General features: G+C 41.4%; 1 protein-coding gene across 2 annotated transcripts in view; it reads right to left on the bottom strand.

Annotated features, from left to right (window-relative positions):
• PGM2L1 (phosphoglucomutase 2 like 1) overlaps positions 1-19,057 on the bottom strand; it is a 41,056-nt gene that overhangs the window by 7,066 nt on the left and 14,933 nt on the right. For both annotated transcript variants that reach the window (XM_068685926.1, XM_068685853.1), the window contains 10 exons: positions 17,696-17,863; positions 10,785-10,891; positions 8,510-8,594; positions 7,512-7,595; positions 5,740-5,933; positions 4,585-4,774; positions 4,261-4,358; positions 3,311-3,491; positions 1,345-1,438; positions 376-505 (listed from right to left, as the gene is read on the bottom strand). In XM_068685926.1, coding sequence (XP_068542027.1) covers positions 376-505; positions 1,345-1,438; positions 3,311-3,491; positions 4,261-4,358; positions 4,585-4,774; positions 5,740-5,933; positions 7,512-7,595; positions 8,510-8,594; positions 10,785-10,891; positions 17,696-17,863 — 1,331 coding nt within the window. The remainder of the gene's footprint in view (positions 1-375; positions 506-1,344; positions 1,439-3,310; positions 3,492-4,260; positions 4,359-4,584; positions 4,775-5,739; positions 5,934-7,511; positions 7,596-8,509; positions 8,595-10,784; positions 10,892-17,695; positions 17,864-19,057) is intronic.

Genomic DNA, 19,057 nt, shown 5'->3' on the forward strand with positions numbered 1-19,057 from the left:
GAAGCAGATTTTTTGCATTACTCTGAACATCTCAAGGTATTTTTGAATTCCAGTACAGGCTTCAGTTACAAAGAAATAAAAGCCAATGGGTTAGAACTGAATTGGGGGTCCCTTTCAACTGAACTAAGAACATCAAGTCCAAGTGCCTGACCACTTCGGGACTAACCATAAATTAGAGAATATTATGAAGGGCATTAGCCAAATCATCCTCTTGAACAATGACAAGCATGGGGCATCAACCAATTCCACCAGGAAGCCGATTCCACTGTTTGAGCATCATCACACTGAAGAATTTTTCCTGGTGTATCTGAACCTCCCCTCACGCTGCTTTGTCCAAAATAGCTAAAGAAAACATTAATGAAAATCGCAACTTACGTTTCATATACCTCAATGAGCTTCTGTGCCAGCGACAGGTTCTTGCTTTCCAGGTAGGCTGCCATTTCGGCTATGACCACAGCTGCGCTTACACCGTCTTTATCCAACACTGATGTGCCACACATGAAGCCTAGAAACAAAAACCTGATTGTGGAAAACTAAGTTGACATACTATTATACTGATTTACCAAGTGAAATTTTAACCTTGTTTCACACAACTGAAAATTGGCCAATATATGTAAGCTTTTTATTACTGCATATTGTTCCCCTCTATGAAATCTAGTTAACTTCAGGGTTAAAGGGATAGAAGGATATGTACTGTAATCAATTGAATCCAGACTGATAATATCTGTTGTCTGAGAGGATCTCTCAGAGTACTCTGCTAGACATATCAATTTTCTTGTTCTGTGCAAGCACTGCAATATTGCAAAGTCTTGCCAGTAATGTAAACCAAAGGAATCCTATTGATAGATTTGGTAACCTAAAAAACAGCGCTCCACAGTACTGCCAGTCTGCCTTCTTTCTGAAGGGATTCACGAGCAAGATCTTAATTCTGTATTGTTAAAAGCTTCTGGAGTTTTATGACTATGGGAGAAAACTGATATGGAATACACGCTCTCTTCAGGAAAGGCTTCCTTTTCAAATGACTTACTGTATGTGAGTATGCTATCCTAAAAAGCTGCCATTCATCCTAAGAATGGAAGAATCCCTACAGCTGAAATGTTCACAGTGTAGTTATGTAAAAACACTATCAGGACCAGAGATCTGATGGGATCATCAGTATTTAACAGCATTTACTACAATAGTTGTCAAGTTGATTTGATGAGAGCAAAATACCAGTACTAGTAACAAGAAGAATAGAGAACAAACAGTACTTGTGTGTTTGTTTTCACAACTAAGACCACTCCTTTTTAGTTACAGTTCTGCTGCACAGCCCTTGACATTTTAAAGTGATAGTCATATACATACCGATAGACTCTTCAAAGGCAAAGAGAACTTCTTTTCCATTATCTAGGAGATCTTTTACTCTACTTCCAATCCACTTAAAACCAGGGAGTGTCTCCTGAAACAGAGAGGGAAAAAAAGAATGCTCTATATACAAACTCTCTACTTAGTTTCAAGTCAAACAAAAGTGTAACCACTGGTCCCTTCACCTCCAGGATACTTCCCTGAATTGCAACCTTTCATGTCAGCCTTGGAAGTTCAGAGAAGAGGGAAAAACACTGGATGCATTCAGGATTTTAAGGTCAAAGGGAAAGTCTGCTGAGTCAACACACTAAAGCTGAAGGGCATTTTTCCTTCTTTCATGGAATAGCTTTCCTGAATTTAAACCTCATTAACTGATCAACAGAATAAGGACAGTAGACAAGTCAGACCTTCAATTTAGCTTATGAATCTAAGGCAAAGTGACACCAGATAGCATACTAGTAAATACTCAGCTGGGACCTGAATATTAAGTTAAGGAATAAGCGTGCTTGAGAGACTGCTGTTATCTGCGAGATCTCTGATAAGTGCTACAGGAAGGAAGATCTTATAATACGAGAGAATCATGTAAAGGAAAATTTACAGCAGTTTGGGGGTGGTAGAAGGGAAATGCACTTATGCTCTTCAAATCATGCAAAAGCAGTGAAAATTTTAGAAACTGATCACAAAGTAAAGGAAAGTACAGAGAGAGGAGGCTCTCAGAGGACACCAAGGGGTTCTATAAATTCCCAGCTGTTTTCTGGTCAAATGTGTTCCTTGCTAGAAAAATAGTATGAACGTTATTTAGTGCGATAATGAAATCCTCTATAAGGCAACGATACTCATCCGGATTAATCGTATTTGGAAAGTCAAACAAAATAGCTTTCAGCATCGCTTCAAATTCACTTTTTAATTCCTCATTGTTTGACGAAACATTTTTTCCCAACAGGTTTAATTTCAACATGTGCACGAAACAAGACCTGAATCTTAGTACGTTTGTGCTAAGCTTTAGAGTATTTGCATCTCTTGTGGCTAACATTCAACAGCCCCAGTAATCAGAAGTACTTACTTCGAATGCAGGAACTAAAGTAATAACTGTCAGTCTGCAGGGGCAGCACACATTTTCTTTTTTTTAAGCTTGAGTCAGAAAGAGTGTGGCCAGCAGGGCCAGGGAGGTGCTCGTCCCCCTGGGCTCTGCTCTGCTGAGGCCACCCCTCGAGTGCTGGGTTCAGCTTTGGGCCCCTCGCTGCCAGAAGGACATCGAGGCCCTGGAGCCTCTGCTCACAGGGAACCAGGGCCAGGAGCAGAGGGAACGGCCTCGAGTTGTGCCAGGGGAGGCTCAGGTTGGCAATGAGGAGACATTTCTGCTCAGCAAGAGCGCTCAGGCCTTGGGACGGGTTGCCCAGGGAGGTGGGGGAGTCCCCGTCCCTGGGGGTGTTCAAGGAGAGGTTGGACGTGGTGCTTGGGGACAGGGCTTGGTGGGGACATGGGTGGTAGCGGGTGATTGGAGCAGGTGATCCTGCAGGGCTTTTCCAACCCCAATAATTCTGGGATTCTATGAATCAGTGCAAGGTGATTAGGTCTGGATACATCCAGCTGTATAGGACAAGAACCTATAGAAAAACATGTCAGTATATGTAATTAAAGTTTTGAGTTGCCTACTTTACAGATTTTGAGTTGCCTACTCTACAGATTTGCAGAGGTTGATACCATAGCTTGCATTCACTGAAAGGTGCACTGAGAAACAAGCTGCAGATGCTAGTCTACCTGATACTGAAATCAGGCTTCTCTAGGTTAAAAAAGAGCATTCTCTGCATATTGGGATGCAGAAACAGTCCCAGCCAGAGGCCGGAAGTTATTTTTGTATTTTTCATTTCATTAAATTGTAAGTGAAGGGCTGAGAGAGAGAAAAGAAAGAATACTGCAATCAGATTTTACTCTGCAAGATGGCATGATTAAAACCCACACATACTTCAAAGTGAAATCCTTCTTTAAGTGCAATTGCCCTCAAAATTTTTGAGGAAACTGTGGTCGCTAACATGTAAACATTCTTCACATCAGCATCTTTGGAGCAGTTTTCCTTCCAGCACGAAAACATCCACCACCCAAACAAAGCTGCTAGCTCGTTGCCAGTGAACACTTTCCAGCAGCCACTGTAAACAAAACAGAAAATAGAAAATTTAAGCGTTCTTTCAAGTTTCCTGGGAGCATGAAGATGTTTTCTGCAGTCACTGGATCAATCAGGATCTGAGCACACTACTGACGAGCTGCTCTACACAAAGCCATACTAAACAGGACTCCACATTCATCACATTTCAATGATTTACAAGCACAGAACGTTCTATTTCCAAGCAAGAGGTATCAATTAAGTTATCTTACTATCAACTTGCAAACACCTTGTAATTTATTGGATGGAAGAATAGCAATCTATAGTCTATGCACTGCAGTCAGGCAATGCCTGCACAGCTGTGCACTACAGACAGTTACTACTTACACAATTATTGGCATTTTGGCCTGCTAGTGGAAGAAAAATAATTTATATTCAATATAAAGAAGCCAGGAAAAAAAATAACTAACTGTCCCAAGATAACATTTATTTGCCTGATAGAAGTGAAAAAGCAGAAACTGCTTTTCCTACTTAGATCTATCTTTAGCAACCACTGAACTTTTCACTTAAGTTTTACTTGGCCTTTTACTGTACCTCTAGTATTTCAGCAATTTTTTTTTCCTGTGTTAACTGATTTTATTTAAAACACATCACTGGAGTTATACTAAAACAGGAAGCTAGCATGAAAAATACCCACACAGCTAAGGCACAACCAGAAAGGGTGGATTTAAGGTATGTGTCTATCACTTTGGGTCATTCTGCAGCATTCACTACCTGTTCCTCATTAAGAGAAGTAAAAAGGTCCCATTACTTACTTCTCCTGCTGTTCTGCCACTGCTAGTCTATCCGCATCTGGATCGGTGGCCACGACGACTTTAGCGCTTTCTTTCTCTGCAAGCCTCAGTGACAACTCCTAGAGGGAGATAGGTGGGGAGCAGGAAATGAAATAAATGCAGTCTTAGTTAGTTTACATATAACACATAGAAAAGAAAATCATGCAGATTGCCCAGTGAGTAAACACAACTGAAAGCCAGGTACTCCCTGTTCCTTCCCCAATTGGTTTTTCATCAAAGTATTGCATCTAAATGAAATGAAATCCCCAGAAACACATAAATCTGATGAAGTAGAAACTAAAATACCAGCACAGATTCTCCTTCCTCAGGATTTGGGCATTTGACAGTAGAGAAGTCTGGATCTGGATCTTTTTGTTCAGGTACTGGAATGGGGGGCTGAAAGCCAAAGGCCTTAAAAGCCGATTGCACGTAGTCATGTCCAACTCCATGAAATGAGGTATGAACAAACTTCAAATTTGTTTGCATGTTTATTTCCCTAGTAAGGAAAGGAAAGAAGAAATTCAGTAAGATCATATTTATTTTACAAGACCACTTTCATGTCAGAAAGCAAGAGCAAAAGAACGATACAACTACATTTTATCCTAATTCCACTGATTTCTGCATTAATTTTAAAGAAAAAGTAAAAGAATGCTCATTTGGACCTTCTCTAAAAATTGTTGGCTTAAAGCTCCCCACCTCCTGGAAAGTTAGATATTTACCTACCGTTGAGCTGGCTGAAAATCTCCTACAGCCGAACCATTCATTTCTACATCAAACTCAAATCCTTTCACCATCCTGAAGATCTTATTCCCACTCTACTTCACCGAAGTTACTCATCCTCCTCCTTTTACTCATGTTCTGTCTAACCTTCAAACTTAATCATTTTATTCCATTTCACGCATGTACACTTCTTTACTCTAAATTACTGTGTTTTCTTCAGCGTTCTTTGAGCATTAAATAAAATGGCTCACATGAAAAATTATCATAGCCTAGTGTTCAAAGGCAGGGACCGGACTCGAGTCTGAAGCTAGCTGCTTTACATGGTTCTGTTCTGATCACAGCCACCTAATTTAGTGACACATTGGAAAAGGGACTGGGTGAGACAGAATGGGGAGATGACTGAAAATTCTTTCCACCATGAAAAGCACAGGACAACTGCCTCAAGCAGGCAGCGATGTCTGTGGCAGAGTGGAGCTCCTAATTTCTGTGAACCATAAAGGCAGAAATCAAGGTACTGATCGAGGACAATAACAATTGCTACTTCCAAGTCCAAAACCATTAAAATTTCGGAAGACAATCCATGCCCTCCACATCTCCCCAGTAAAAAAAGTTTATTGTATGGCAGCAGCCTGTGCTATATCATTAAGCATGAATCGTACCTATCAGCACTCAATTTTCCACACTGTAATCCAGAGCTTACTTAAAAACATAATTTAAGTACATTTTATTTTTATACAATACCTATGATAACAGATCTTTTTCAGATCTTCCATGTAACAGTCACAAATTTTCTTCAGAGGATCCTGTCTAAGAGGACTGGTATCCACTAGATTGTCGTTCCAAGAGCCGTTCCATGGTTCAACGCACTCTTCTATACATTTTATGATTTCCTTGTCATGAGGAGATGTGATCTGTGCTCCATTTTCCCAATAAACCTGATAAAGGTTTAAAGAAAACAAGACAGTTTGTTTACAAATATTATTAACTTCATGAGTTCTCTTATCTACAGCATTCCACATGTTTTCTGCATCTTAATCACGGATAAAAGCGTAGAATCAGATTCATCCAATTCTCAAGTCATTTTGGATCACAGTTTATGGCTGCATTTATGTAACACCAGTTTCTAAGCAAGCGACCTATTTTCAAAAAAAATTATTCATCTATTACGACTGAAGTCATCAGGACATGAAAAAACAAAACTGGGAAGCCTACACTTAACATTGTTGTGCTCAGTGGAATAGAAATAAAACGTTATCTTCTGCATAGCCTGGCATTCTTTTTGATAAAAACAGCTTGTTTTCAAACTAAAAACAGATAAGCACTGTGTCAAGGTACTTGTTCTTCCCATAACTGAGCAACTGTAATCTTTCCAGCTGGAAACACTATCAAACCATGAGCTAAAAGAAAGTTTCTGTCAAAGAATTATATAGATGACTGTTTTCTTGCAGTTTTTCCAACATCATGGTTAGATTCACTGTGTAGACTTTCTGTTCAGACCAATCAGTCTCTTTTCTTGGTCACTGGCTTTCATCAAGCACATAGGTCCTCAGCATCAAAACTATTGTTTTATCAGGTTTGGTTAAAATTGTCCAAAACCTTTAGAAGCTGCTTGAATTGACAGGAGAAACATTGGGAGGGAAAAAAAGTGAGAGACTAGAAAAAACACTGCTGAAAAAAGTGAAGTATTTGGTATCAGAAGACAGAAACAATAGTTTTTTGATATAATAAGCACTTAGAAAACCGATGAGGCTTATTTTCTTATTCAGAGGTAGGACTAAGCACACGTAAAGGCTGAAGTACTTTGCAGCTTGTCCCACAGAGGACAAATGCAGTACAATCACCTGCAAGAGTCACCTCTGTGCACAGTGACGCTGGTTTTGCTATCATTGTCATTACTCACTGAGCTGCTACTGAGCTCCCAGGCAGCCGATCTTAAAGTTTAGATTCTTATAAAGTTAAGAAAGGAAATAACATGTTACAACACTGTATAAGTGGAATTCCTATTATGATTGTTATGCTGCTCTGAGCTTTCAAAAACAAAGCCATCTGTCTCACTGCCCAGTATAACAAATCTCACACAAAGAGCACAAACTACTACAGTGTTATTAATCAAATATTAAACTGTCACCAACTTCAGCATCGTTACCTACTGCGTTAACTAATTAACTCACTTAAGTTCTAGCTCAGTTTTAAGTTCATTTTTAAACCTGAGAGGTGAACTGATGAGTTGTTCAGGCATTCCCTGAGCTGCTGACTTGACTCTACACAATGCCACAACACACTTGTGCTCAAGACACATAAGCAGTGTGATCTTTGGCTCTGGTCTCAGAAGAAAATGCACATAATTTGGAAGGATATAGAATGAAGTGTTACTTGAAATTGTTTTTTCTTTTAATGCACAAGCACGCGTGCTGCAGAAGAAGCCAAAAATGCCTCCCAGTGCACCTAAGGCTCACAGGTACTACTGGAAAGCAGCTCACTGATGCGTTACAAACCTCAGAGTTAAGCTTTACCTTATATCCATTGTCCTCCTTACGGTTGTGGGATGCTGTGATCATCACACCAGCAACAGCTTTCAGCTGCTGAACAGCATAGGGCTGAAAAAGACACCCAGAAATGTTGGTTTACCCAAGAATTCCGCAGCTAGCACAAAAACAATATATTGTTAGGAGAGTTATGCAAAAGGATGCTACAGAAATAGCTCTTCATGTTTCACCGGCTTATTTGAAAAGTATTTAAACAAATGCTCACCATTCTGTTCTCTGTAGCTAGCAACAGAGAGATTGTTCCGAATATTTCTATGCTGTTGCACAACAACATGATTCTATTTCCCAATTCCATAAACACAGTTGTTAACCAGCCAACTGAAGAAAGCCTACACTTAGATTACATTAGCATTGCGAAAGAGGAAAAAGGTTGAAATAGAATGAAGGAATTCACCAAAAACTTGCTGAAAAACAAGTATTTGGAGCTAGAAACTGGATCAGCAGCATCCATAGCAGACTAGAAGAGCTCGCAAAATAGAAAGAGGTGTAGAGCTCTGTAAGAATAAGCTTCTCTGACTAGAAGAGAAAGCTTTGTGTGAGATATTAAAAGTGAATGCAGGCCATTTCTTCTGCTCTAAGCAGTGGAAGTCACGTTTTTAAACATACTATGTATGTGTATATAGTCACACACACACACAAATATTATGTTTGATCCCTAACCACACTCGGATGTTTAAGCACAGAGTAAAAACAGGAGAATGCTTCACCTGTAGCCTGCAATGCCTCAACTACAGTGACCATTGTCCTAGCTGAGCAGCCTAGGGTGAGATGTGACTGTGACTATCTGCACTCAGAATTCAGCAACATTTTTTCTACAGTCTCCCTGAAGAGCCAAGTGTACCGAGCATCCTCTGTTTTTCCATTTGAACGCTGGAATTTGAGCAGATAATTGCTAGTTCACGTTTTCAGTAAACTTAAATACTCCCTTAACTGCAGGGTTCAACAAGATGAAGGAGATGACTCACCACAAAAGGCGTAGGGACGTATGTCGAGAAGAAGTAGACAGGTACATCTTTAGCCAGTAGGACAGCTGCAGTGAGCTTTGCAAGTCTACCAACACAAAAATAAGACAGTCAGGCAACCCAAGTCCCCATGACAACCAATAGCTACAGAGCATTATTGTATTTTTCATTTCACTTGTTTCTTAAATCCCTCTGTTTGTCCTTTGCTTACATAAATAGCTGCATCCTACAGTTTGTACAATCAATGTCATACAGCTTTCAGGTTGCAGAACCCAAGAGAGCACTTTTATTTATTGCCTGAAGAGTGCCAGGCACTCCTGTCAACAATGTAAATAAAACATTGATATCCCGTCCAAAAAAAGTACAGAGCCTGCTGGAGGAGTGACACTTTTCCTTAATTCAAGGATTGAACCAATCTCCCAGAAATACCAAAGTGCCAAATGTCAGCAACAGCAAATTCTGAAGAAAAGAACTCAGGAACCCACCCAGTGAAGCTTGTTCAGCAGTTTCAGGTTATTTCCTGAAACTAGATATATTCCTAAAACATAATTCTGCAAACCAGCATGCTTTTACCTCTAGAAAGATAGAAAGTAGCTGTGTTTTTAAGCTTTGCCTTTATACTAAACTTTTCATTTCAAAAAGCAGGGAAACTCATCCTCTTTTACGAAGCAGAGTTTGATATGAAGCTGTTCCTTTCAAGGCAGGTACACACAGCTCAACAATTAACAGTGGGAAGTCCTGCTCTGAGTCAAATCCAATGAGAAGTTAAATAAAATGTTTTCTTTGCTCACTTATTTTAATAAACAAGCACTAACACTTGTTTATCTTCCCATTAGGGGTATATTGCAAGTCTGTTTTAAGAATTCCGTACTCAGAATTCCACTGATAATAACCTGATACCACTTAGGAGTTTGAGAGCTAAGCGTGCAGTTCAAGCCCCTGAACTCTTGCTCCTGTAACACAATAAAGTCCATCAGCTTAATTACAAGATACCATCAGAACTCCTGCCATCCCCCTCCACACTGGAACTGATGCAAAGGAAGGTGCGCTACTGCTCACACAGAGCCAGATGAGCGTGTTGATTGGGCTGAAAACACCTTTTTGGGGAGGTTTAATTTGATTTTAGAATGATTGGAACTATGAGACAGTTCAAGGGGACAAAGGCAACATAATTGAGAATTGATTTGCTCCTTTGACACATGAACCATTAAGACTGTGCTGCCACCAAATCCAAATTCCAAGCTTTGCGTGGCTGAAAAGGGATGTTTTCCTAACACTTCCACATTTTTAAATTGTGTACAACAGAGGCAAATTGGGAAACAGCCTTGCAAATACAATGTAAGGGGTAAATTCAAAACCCTAATGCCAATGCCTGGAGGATAATGTGCTGCACATCTCCATGGCAGACAGAAAGGTGTGGAGATGCAGGCTTCATGGAAATGGAAAAGCTCTTAAAAGATAGTTGCTTCTTTGAAGAGTCACTAGTTTCTGTGCCCTGCAATACCAAGAACTTTTACATTCCTACAACGTTAAATGTGGACAGAAATAATAGTTAAAACAATTAACCACAGTAGCCACATGAACTACAATAATAAACTATAACTAAATAATGATTAACTACATTATTGCTTTCTTTCATAAACCACGCCATTACAAGCTTTGTTGCCCTAATGAGAAGGAACTACGATTCCTCATCAAATTTAGAAAGCAGTTTTTAGGCATCACCCCTCCCCTTTCCCTGCAAACAGCTCAATTTGACATCACGAGAAGTTTATATTTAATCATCCTGTGTAAGACAGTCCTGGTGTGGAAATATTGAGATTACAGAGCAGCAAAAGGGCATCAAAATTAAGGGTTACAGTAGGCTGAAGGCAGAACTCTTCTCCCCCAAGCAAGTTTCAATCAGATGTGTAACGTGAAAGACAATGTTAACAACAGTGCATTAATATTTAGTGACTTCAAGCTAGAGGTGTTAGTACTCTGAATTTACCTTCACATTTAAAATTTCTCTCCAGGCTTAGCAACTTCTTAACGTCTGCCTAATGTTCTTGTGCATTTATGCTGTAAATTCTTTGGTGAGGCGACTAGCCTGACATCCCACACGTGCACAGCAAGTGGTATTACAAAGGCATTAATCCATGCCTCTCTTCCTTACTATTTACTATTTAGGGGAGGGGAAGTGTGCACAGTTCACGACATTAAAATGTTCTGATAGAAGGGAACGCATTCAAAGCCACATTTTAATTTCTAGTCTTGCAAATGTAATCAATACTCATACTTCTTACTGCTGCAGTTGCTGGTCACCTGACCTCGTGTGTCATATCCAACAACAAAGCCTCTCTGCTTAAAGTCTGAGAAACTCCTCTCCAGATACTTGTAGATCCCCTGAAAAGAAAAGAGAGAAGGGAAGGATTAGCTCAAGTGCAGCGTACACAAACATTAAGGATGACCTTTCACATAGGATATATTTTGTCAGTAGTCAGAACATGCCTCAGCAAAAACTGAGGTCACCAAAGCAGCACATTTCTAACCCCCAAAAAAAGTATTCACACAAAGAAAGCAACCAAACAGTTGTGGGAAATAAAAGCAGCACAGTAAGTGACCAAACCTCAGAAACAGACAGTAAAACCCTCAAGCAGCAAACACTTGTTTTCCCTCTGTAGCATGGCTTTTTTTTTTTTCGGGAACCAAACTATCTTTTTAAAGACCCAGTAGAAAAAAATAAAAAATACAATTTTTGAAAATCCGTCCCCTCAGACAACACAAGGGCAGCGTTAGTCAGTGCTTGCCTTTATCCTTTTGTTCACAACACAAGTCACATCTTTCAGTGCTGATTCTAGAGTGTACGTTCTAAATTTGCATAAAACTGATGTTTCATCCTTACCCACGGTTTCAAAAGGAAGTTTTTGGCTTCTGACCTGCTCCACTAGATTAAAGTCACCCATTTATATGCAGATAGTGCAGCACAAATACAAGCTGTCTTGTCTCCTGTACATCACAGCAGAACATTTCCAATGGCAAGACATCAGAGAAGACCCCAGTGTGGGGAGAAGAACGGGGAAGAGATGAAGGAAACAAGTTGGTTTGTTTTAACCTGAAGGTGTTGAAGATTTTTCATGTTTTTAAAATTGATGGTGAGGAAAAATATACCCTGAAACAGACACAGGAGGAAAGCAAACTGCCTCTCAGCCAGCAGCTCCTTCTCAAAAAAAAAGGTTGGGGTGCTCTCTGAAATAGTTTGTTGCAGTGTTCCAGCTTCACCTTCACATTCATTCCCTTCCCACCTCGAATCTCCACCACAGAAACAAGGATGGAGCAGCAGCTTTAAACAAGAAGATGGAAGCCCTGTTGTCAGCAGAAGTTTCATAAAATCATTAGGGTTGGAAAAGCCCTCCAGGATCACCTGCTCCAACCACCCCCCTACCCATAATGTCACCCCCAAGCCCTGTCCCCAAGCACCACGTCCAACCTCTCCTTGAACACCCCCAGGGACGGGGACTCCCCCACCTCCCTGGGCAACCCGTCCCAAGGCCTGAGCGCTCTTGCTGAGCAGAAATGTCTCCTCATTGCCAACCTGAGCCTCCCCTGGCACAACTCGAGGCCGTTCCCTCTGCTCCTATCACTGGTTATCTGTGAGAATTGCCGTGTGCTACAGCTCATTACCACCATTACAATTCACTAAAACAAACACATCGCCGTGAGCATATCTTGGCCAAGTTTATCTTGACAGAGCCACCTCTTACTAGGACAAACTCCCTCTGCATGGGGGAGGAAGAGGGAGATGTCAAGCTAGACTCAAAAGGATTTTTCCCCACTGCAAAGTGCATTTATTTGCTACGTCCTTACCTGGATCTGACTCCTTATCACCACGGAGCAAGCTCTTGATGGGAAAGCCAGACTCCTACCTGTGAAACTCGGCTTGGCTGAACTCTTTAAATAAAAAGATGAATGAATTTGCAGCAAGGAACACAGGTTTCTCTTCAGAGAACCATTTCAGCCACAGCTGCAGTGTTACTATAAAGGGATTAGTGGAGAGAGAAACACTTGGATCAATTCTTGGCATGCCACTGGAGCCAGAAGCTGGCTGATGGCACGGTCACCAGCTGAAGTCACCTTCACAGCAGGCCGATGTGTTGATCCACAAACACGTTCGCACTGCCCCGATAACTTCAGGAGCTTTCACTCCCACTTGTAAGCAGATATGAGACAGAGGAATGGGAAAAACTTGTTCACAACGTGAGCAGATTGAGTAACATTTAGGGAGATGAATGGCAGGTTTCTGACCGAGATACCCTCGTGCAGGCTAGCGGGATCTAGCCTGAGGTCAGGGCACGCCGCAGGGTTTATTCTGAACTAGTTCCTCAAGCACCAGGAAGTTGCACAACGAAGCCAGGATTTACAAACGAAGCAGCAGCACGTTGGACAAAGCGGTGCTGGTTAGGAACAGGAAGCAAACAGGGCATGGAAACTTCTCCTTCAAGGTAAGTTCCAACAGAACAACCACTACCCTTCTGCGCACAGGAAAGGCATCAAGCTACAAAGCACTCTTTACAGACGTAAAACCATCTCATAGCATTTCTGTTTCATACTTACCCCCCACAGCAGCTTTCCCTCTCCCTCCTGCACCCCTGAACCTTCTCTTCTGGCAGTTCTAGGACCCCACACATCAAGTTTCTCCTTCCCAGTGACAAACACCATAAATATATTTGCTTTTTGAGTACACAGCAGCCACTCATGCCAGCACCACTGCTTGTCTCCCCGCTGTATATCCCTCAAATGGAGAAGCTGATTTATTTTTATTGCAGAGCAAGGGCCTCTATTGATCTCTTAAAGGTTAGATCTTCTGCTCTTTCTCCCCCGTGCCTCAGGCCAGCTATTTCTGCCTGAGCATTTCTGGTAGCTCCTGGTGCCGCTGGCAATCTCACTAACACCCCTCTCAGGGGGTGAGGCGGAGTATTTCCTAGAACCACCTCTTAAACCAGCTTTTTTTAAGACAGTTTTGACAGAGATCAATGACACCAAGAATTCTAAGAGGGACACGAGGGCTTTATGGGAGTCCCCTTTGACCACAGCACCGTCGATCACAAATGAGATCCCATCTCCCCGTACCTCCCAGCACGCCGTGGCTCCTTACCAGTTGTTATACTGGGCAGTCAGCTGTCCTCCACCCAAGTTCACACCTATTTTCTTCCAGGTCTGATTCTCCCTTCCTCAGAGAGAATCAATAAATCCAATACCTCTTGGGATAAGCCCTTTCCTTAAAAAGTTTCTCAATTTAAAGAGCTTCTCTCTCCTTTTTACAAGACTCAGGTTTTGATGGCATCCTCATCTAACTCCTCCTGGGATTTCTGAGTAGCTGCTGCCAAATTAAAGACATCCGAGTCAACACCTTGCCGCTACACACCTGGTGATAATTAAGAACTCATTAGCAAGCATCAGCATAGGAATGTATAACCTTCCCTGTGGACCTGAAAAATTCTCTTTGGATGCACTGAAATATTGCAAATATTTCCACAGCTACACAGTTCAGGTGATTCCCTTTTATAAATATGGGTCCGGTCTGCTTCCACTGCCATGCTTTAAGTAATCCTCTTGCTTGTCCAATTCTCTTTGATCAATTTCAGGAAAAGTGAGGGAAAAGCGATGGTATCAAGAACAGGAAGGAAAAAACTTTGGCTGATGATTCAAGAGATAGTAACAGCTTTATGAAGTCTGCTATTTAAGTCTTTCAACTCCTATATTTAGCTTTTCTTACACAGCAGGAGGAAACTCAGAACAATGATGCAAAGGTGACACTATTTTTGTCCCTCTAGAGGTCAGTGAGAGTGAGTAATAAAAGCAACTGGTCACAATATTTGAGCAGGAAAAATGTAGGCTTTCTGCACAAGTTACGTACCAATGACCTTCAGAAGAGTCTAAAGAAACTCGTGGATATCTGTGCCCTTCTGTAGCTGAATTGTGATGATACCGATAGAATCAGTAAGTGAAATCATAAATGAATTGCACACCGAGGTCTCTTTTGAACAGCCTGTAGCACGTAAGGAGAGATTTAGAGAGACAGAGTTGCCTGTTTCAGGTGAGGCTCAGCAAACCTCTGTCAACGGCAGTAGCTTCTGGAACAAGACCACTGGAAGTACTCGAACACATTAAACACAGAGAAATTTACTTCAGAAATAAGTTTTGATCTGATTCTCAGGATGTTTTTTTTTAAATTCGATATGTGGCTTTGATAAATAACCATAAATAGAAGCTGAGCAGAGGGAGCAAGTGACGACTGGCCAGTTTCTTAGCTTCAGAAATGCGTAAGGCTCATAAAACTGAACTCACCAAGAGACTCCCCACTGACCAAAACAAAACTTTCCACTTTCTGCCAACAACATGCATCAGCCAGCCGACCCGAGCTTAATCACGCTTTCACGAGGCTCAAAACACAAAGGCAGCATGCAATCCTCAGGCGCCTGGAGCATGACCGACTCCAAATCCAACACACTGCGCTGGCCAAGAGGTAAGGTGACTTTTATTAACTTCCTCTGCACTATCTAGGTGTTTACCCTGCTTCAAAAAAAGGGGATTGTTTAAACAGCTTAAGTAGTCTTAACATTTTCATCCCTGACAGCATGTTATTAGGTTTTGAGCTACTGTTTTTGTCATCTCTTCAGCTCATTCCCACCATACAGCTCTCGTCCCGTTACTGCACTTACAGCTCACCACTTGGGCACCCAGGAGGCCAGACCTGAAAGAAGCACCATCCTCAAACGTATCCTATTTTGAGCTCAGAGACCTAAAGCAAGCTTTCTAAGCCTAAAACGAAACTGAAAAAAATGAAACTGAAAAGGAAAAACGATCAGAGATAAGGCCAGGCTTCAAGCCCTACAGATAAGCTCCAAGATGCTACTTCTCTGCTTTTAAAAGCCCATGAGATGAGCCATTAGAATTTGTTTTCCCTACAAAAGTTTGGGCTCCAGCTGGACAAGTGGGACATCAGCAGTATGTTTAAGCAAGCCCAAGCTGTTCCAAGATCTAAGCGTTTCCACTTTGCCCTGAGCCAACAGACAAAGTGGTTTCAGTCGTGTCTGCTGAGGGACGGGTTTCTGAGAATTAGCTTGCAAAGAGAGGAATACTTTAAAAAGTTTAAGTACACGGTATTAAGAGAGAATTTAGTAACCCTTTGTAAATCAGGTATTAAAATACCTTTTATCTTAAAGCTGAAGCACCATTTGCAAAAAGTAGTCAAAGCAGACAAGTTTCAGCAGGCTTTTCATAACAAAAGCTTGTTATTGGTGTCTGAGAACACCAAATGGTGACAAATGCATCAGTTTATTTCACGTTCAATACTCAAGAGTACAGGCAGGGACAGCTAAGACATTTAAGTATATTTAATACACGCAGTCCAAACCTTTTTGTATTTTGTATTTTCATAAGGAGAGGAAATACAGACCAGTGTTCAGACTTGTCTTATACAAGATCAGCACAATGGCAGATCAATTTGAAATGTATTCTCAATTAATTTACGTAGCTTAGTTGTAAAGATTAAATATTTCACTACCTGTTTAGAGGAATAACTTTTCAGAGGAACACTTCAGCTGAAAATGGTCCTGATACTGTACAATCAGTACATTTAAGTACAAAGTCACTATGAGACAGCAATCCAGAAAAGGAGCACAGCTCCTTTGATCAATAACTAAAACATCAGCTGTTCCTTCCAGGAGACAGACAACAGGGGAACAAGTTCTTTGAGAAATATTTAATCTGTTCTTGGACAAAACAGGGCAGCAAGGAACGGCAGAGATGGTTACACCTTACACTAATCAATAGGTTGATATTTGGATAAATAACATAACTCGAACATTGCTTGAAAGAGAAGCAGGGATGGAAACGAGGAGGCTGATCATTTTCCATCCCTCTTCTGGCATGCAAGACCAAAATCAACATAGAAAAAAATGGTGTAAGACATTGAAGGAACAAGTCTGGAAGTTTTACACCTGTACTTTTGCTAGTCAAAACAACCTAAAAATCGGCTCAAGGACGAGATGCATTAGAAGTGAGGAGCCTGCCACCAGTCCTGACCACCACACAGCACTCCTATCATCCACAGCAGCCTCTAGGCAGCTCAACTCCACCCAACAGCTTCTGCGCCCCGTCTAAACATACTCCCAGCACCATCACAGAGCCTAACCTCTAGCAGAGGAACAGGAAATTAGGACTAAAGCCTCCATGGCCAAATCTTTACCCCACATACATGCAAACATACATCCTATAAGACCCTTTCCAACAGCACTGCATTCCTTGAACCCACTACACACCTATCAAAATGGCAATCAAGTTCCAAGATCTCCCTGTCCCTGACATTCGTATCAGGAAGTCCATCCCAGCACACTCCGCTCCAAACTTTGGAAGACCAACACCTGCTTTTTTACGATGTTTCCTTAGCAAGTAATTCTATAGCAATAAATCTAACCCAAATACGTAAGTACTAAATTATAAATAAACCATGAAACAGCTTCCTTGAAGCAGTATGTAACGTAAAATTCGCAATTTGAGGTCCAGTTCATTCTCTGATTCAAATTAATTTCCTACTTCTCCATTTTAAAGTTTTCCAAGAGCTGCAGGAACGCAGGTGCACTTCACCACCATACTCCCCCCTACAACTACTTGAACTCACTGTGAGTAACACTCCCAACCACTGCTAAGGGAAGGTTATCCCAGAAGCAACATACACCACAGATGTTCTTCACTCAGCCTACGTTTGCTTTTTCAGCTTACTTCTTACCGATTTCTCTAGCAAAGCCTGTTGGTTTTGCATACTTAATCACAAATTCAGCTAAAAATAGAAGAGAAGGGTTGTTTGGTTGGGGGTGGTTATGCTTATGAGGTTGTTTTTTTGTGTGCTGGAGTATTTTTTGCAGAATACTGAAGGTTCTTATGACAGCTAATGATTTCCACCTTCAGAGCAGCGTAACAGACTTTAGCTACTGGCCAAATTCCAGCCAGAGCGATTACACTCTGCCTACTAGGATGTCCAGTTAAACCTGTTCCAACTATTTTATTTCCTTCCAGCCCTAAAACATTCCACGCTATCACTATGGCTGCTGTGTTTTGCCTCCAGCTTGTGTTTCAGGGCAACATTCCCCGACCCAAAAGCTTCCTGTGAGCTTGCTCAGTTCTCTGGTACACAACTCCCCCACGTACCTGCGTTGACTGGATCACCGTTAGGTCATTGATGTAGCAGAAACCAGCTCCCATGGCAGAGCGGAGCCCGGCAGTCCCAAAGGTCAGCCTGCAGCAGAGACGATCCCGTAACTCCTTGTGCTTCCCATTCTGTAACAAGTTCTCGATCTGCTCTTTTGTTTTTTGGTTCTGCAAAAGAAGATTCAAGGTCTTCGTTTAGTACTTGAAATCAGGACTGAAACTATACATGTCCAAGAATTCATTAAAAACAATACAAGTCCTTCCTACCCTATAAAAATCTCCATCTACATGAACTAGCTGACATTGTAATTCACATTTCCATCAGATTTTTTTCCTGTTTCATCCTTGTTTACGAAGCATTCAGCCATCAGTGTGCCGATGTTCAGTTACCCACACACCTTCCAGCTATGTCAAGCCCCTAAGTGAGGCACACAGACTTTAGAGCATGTTTTTCCAAGGCAGGTAGCACAAGTTAGCTCGCAATCCATGCTGCTGGAAGGCAGACAGAAATCTTAATTTCAAAGCCCTATTTCCTTCCTCCCCACCTGCGGGAAAGGTCTGCAAACAAGCCCAGCAGAATAAAGCTGACACTGTAAAATAAAGCTTGTCTTCCACAATAGAGCTTCTCTTTTCAATTACATTAACACTTAGCGAGGCAGGCAGGAGAGAGTGAAAGCCTCCATTTGTCACAAATTCTTACAAAAGTTGTGCATTTGTCCTGCCAGAAAAGCCCAGTCATATTCAGTGGGGCTGAGGAAGGATGAGTGCTGCTCCACCAGAAGGTAAATGCCACGTGCATCGCTGTAACAGCAACTGTAGCTACTCCACAAACTTCATTTTTCAAGTTTATTTAGGAAGGTCTGGATTTTGCCAGTTAAATACACAGAGTTAAAGCAACTCCAAAACTTCTACAATTACTGAAAAACTCAGGAAAAAAAATAAATAAATAAATTTAACACACAGTACATGATACAGCCACTATGCAGGGAAGTCACTGGGTTTAAAAGCTGGCATCTTTCCAAAGAAAAACCAATTCAACTCCCCAAAGCAGCAGTCCTATCAGTGAGAAGTAACCTTTTTTCAATTTTAGAGACCAGGGAGATTTATTTCTTATGGCAGGAGTTCTTGACCTGCAAAGAGGGCTTCTGGTACCAACAAAAGGGATATAAACACCACCCAAGTCAGGACTGGACACCAGGAAAGTTGTCATCCCGTGCCTTCAGCATCTAAAACCCAAGACTAACAGGGATAGACACCTGAGAAGGAAGGAGGTTGGCCAAATAAACCAGTAGGAAGCAATTCTGATCTGACACCTACTCATTGTTCAACATTTATTGCCTTTACGAAGAATGACAGCTTTTG

Source organism: Anas acuta, chromosome 1 (genome assembly GCF_963932015.1).
Source record: "Anas acuta chromosome 1, bAnaAcu1.1, whole genome shotgun sequence".
Taxonomy (NCBI): domain Eukaryota; kingdom Metazoa; phylum Chordata; class Aves; order Anseriformes; family Anatidae; genus Anas; species Anas acuta.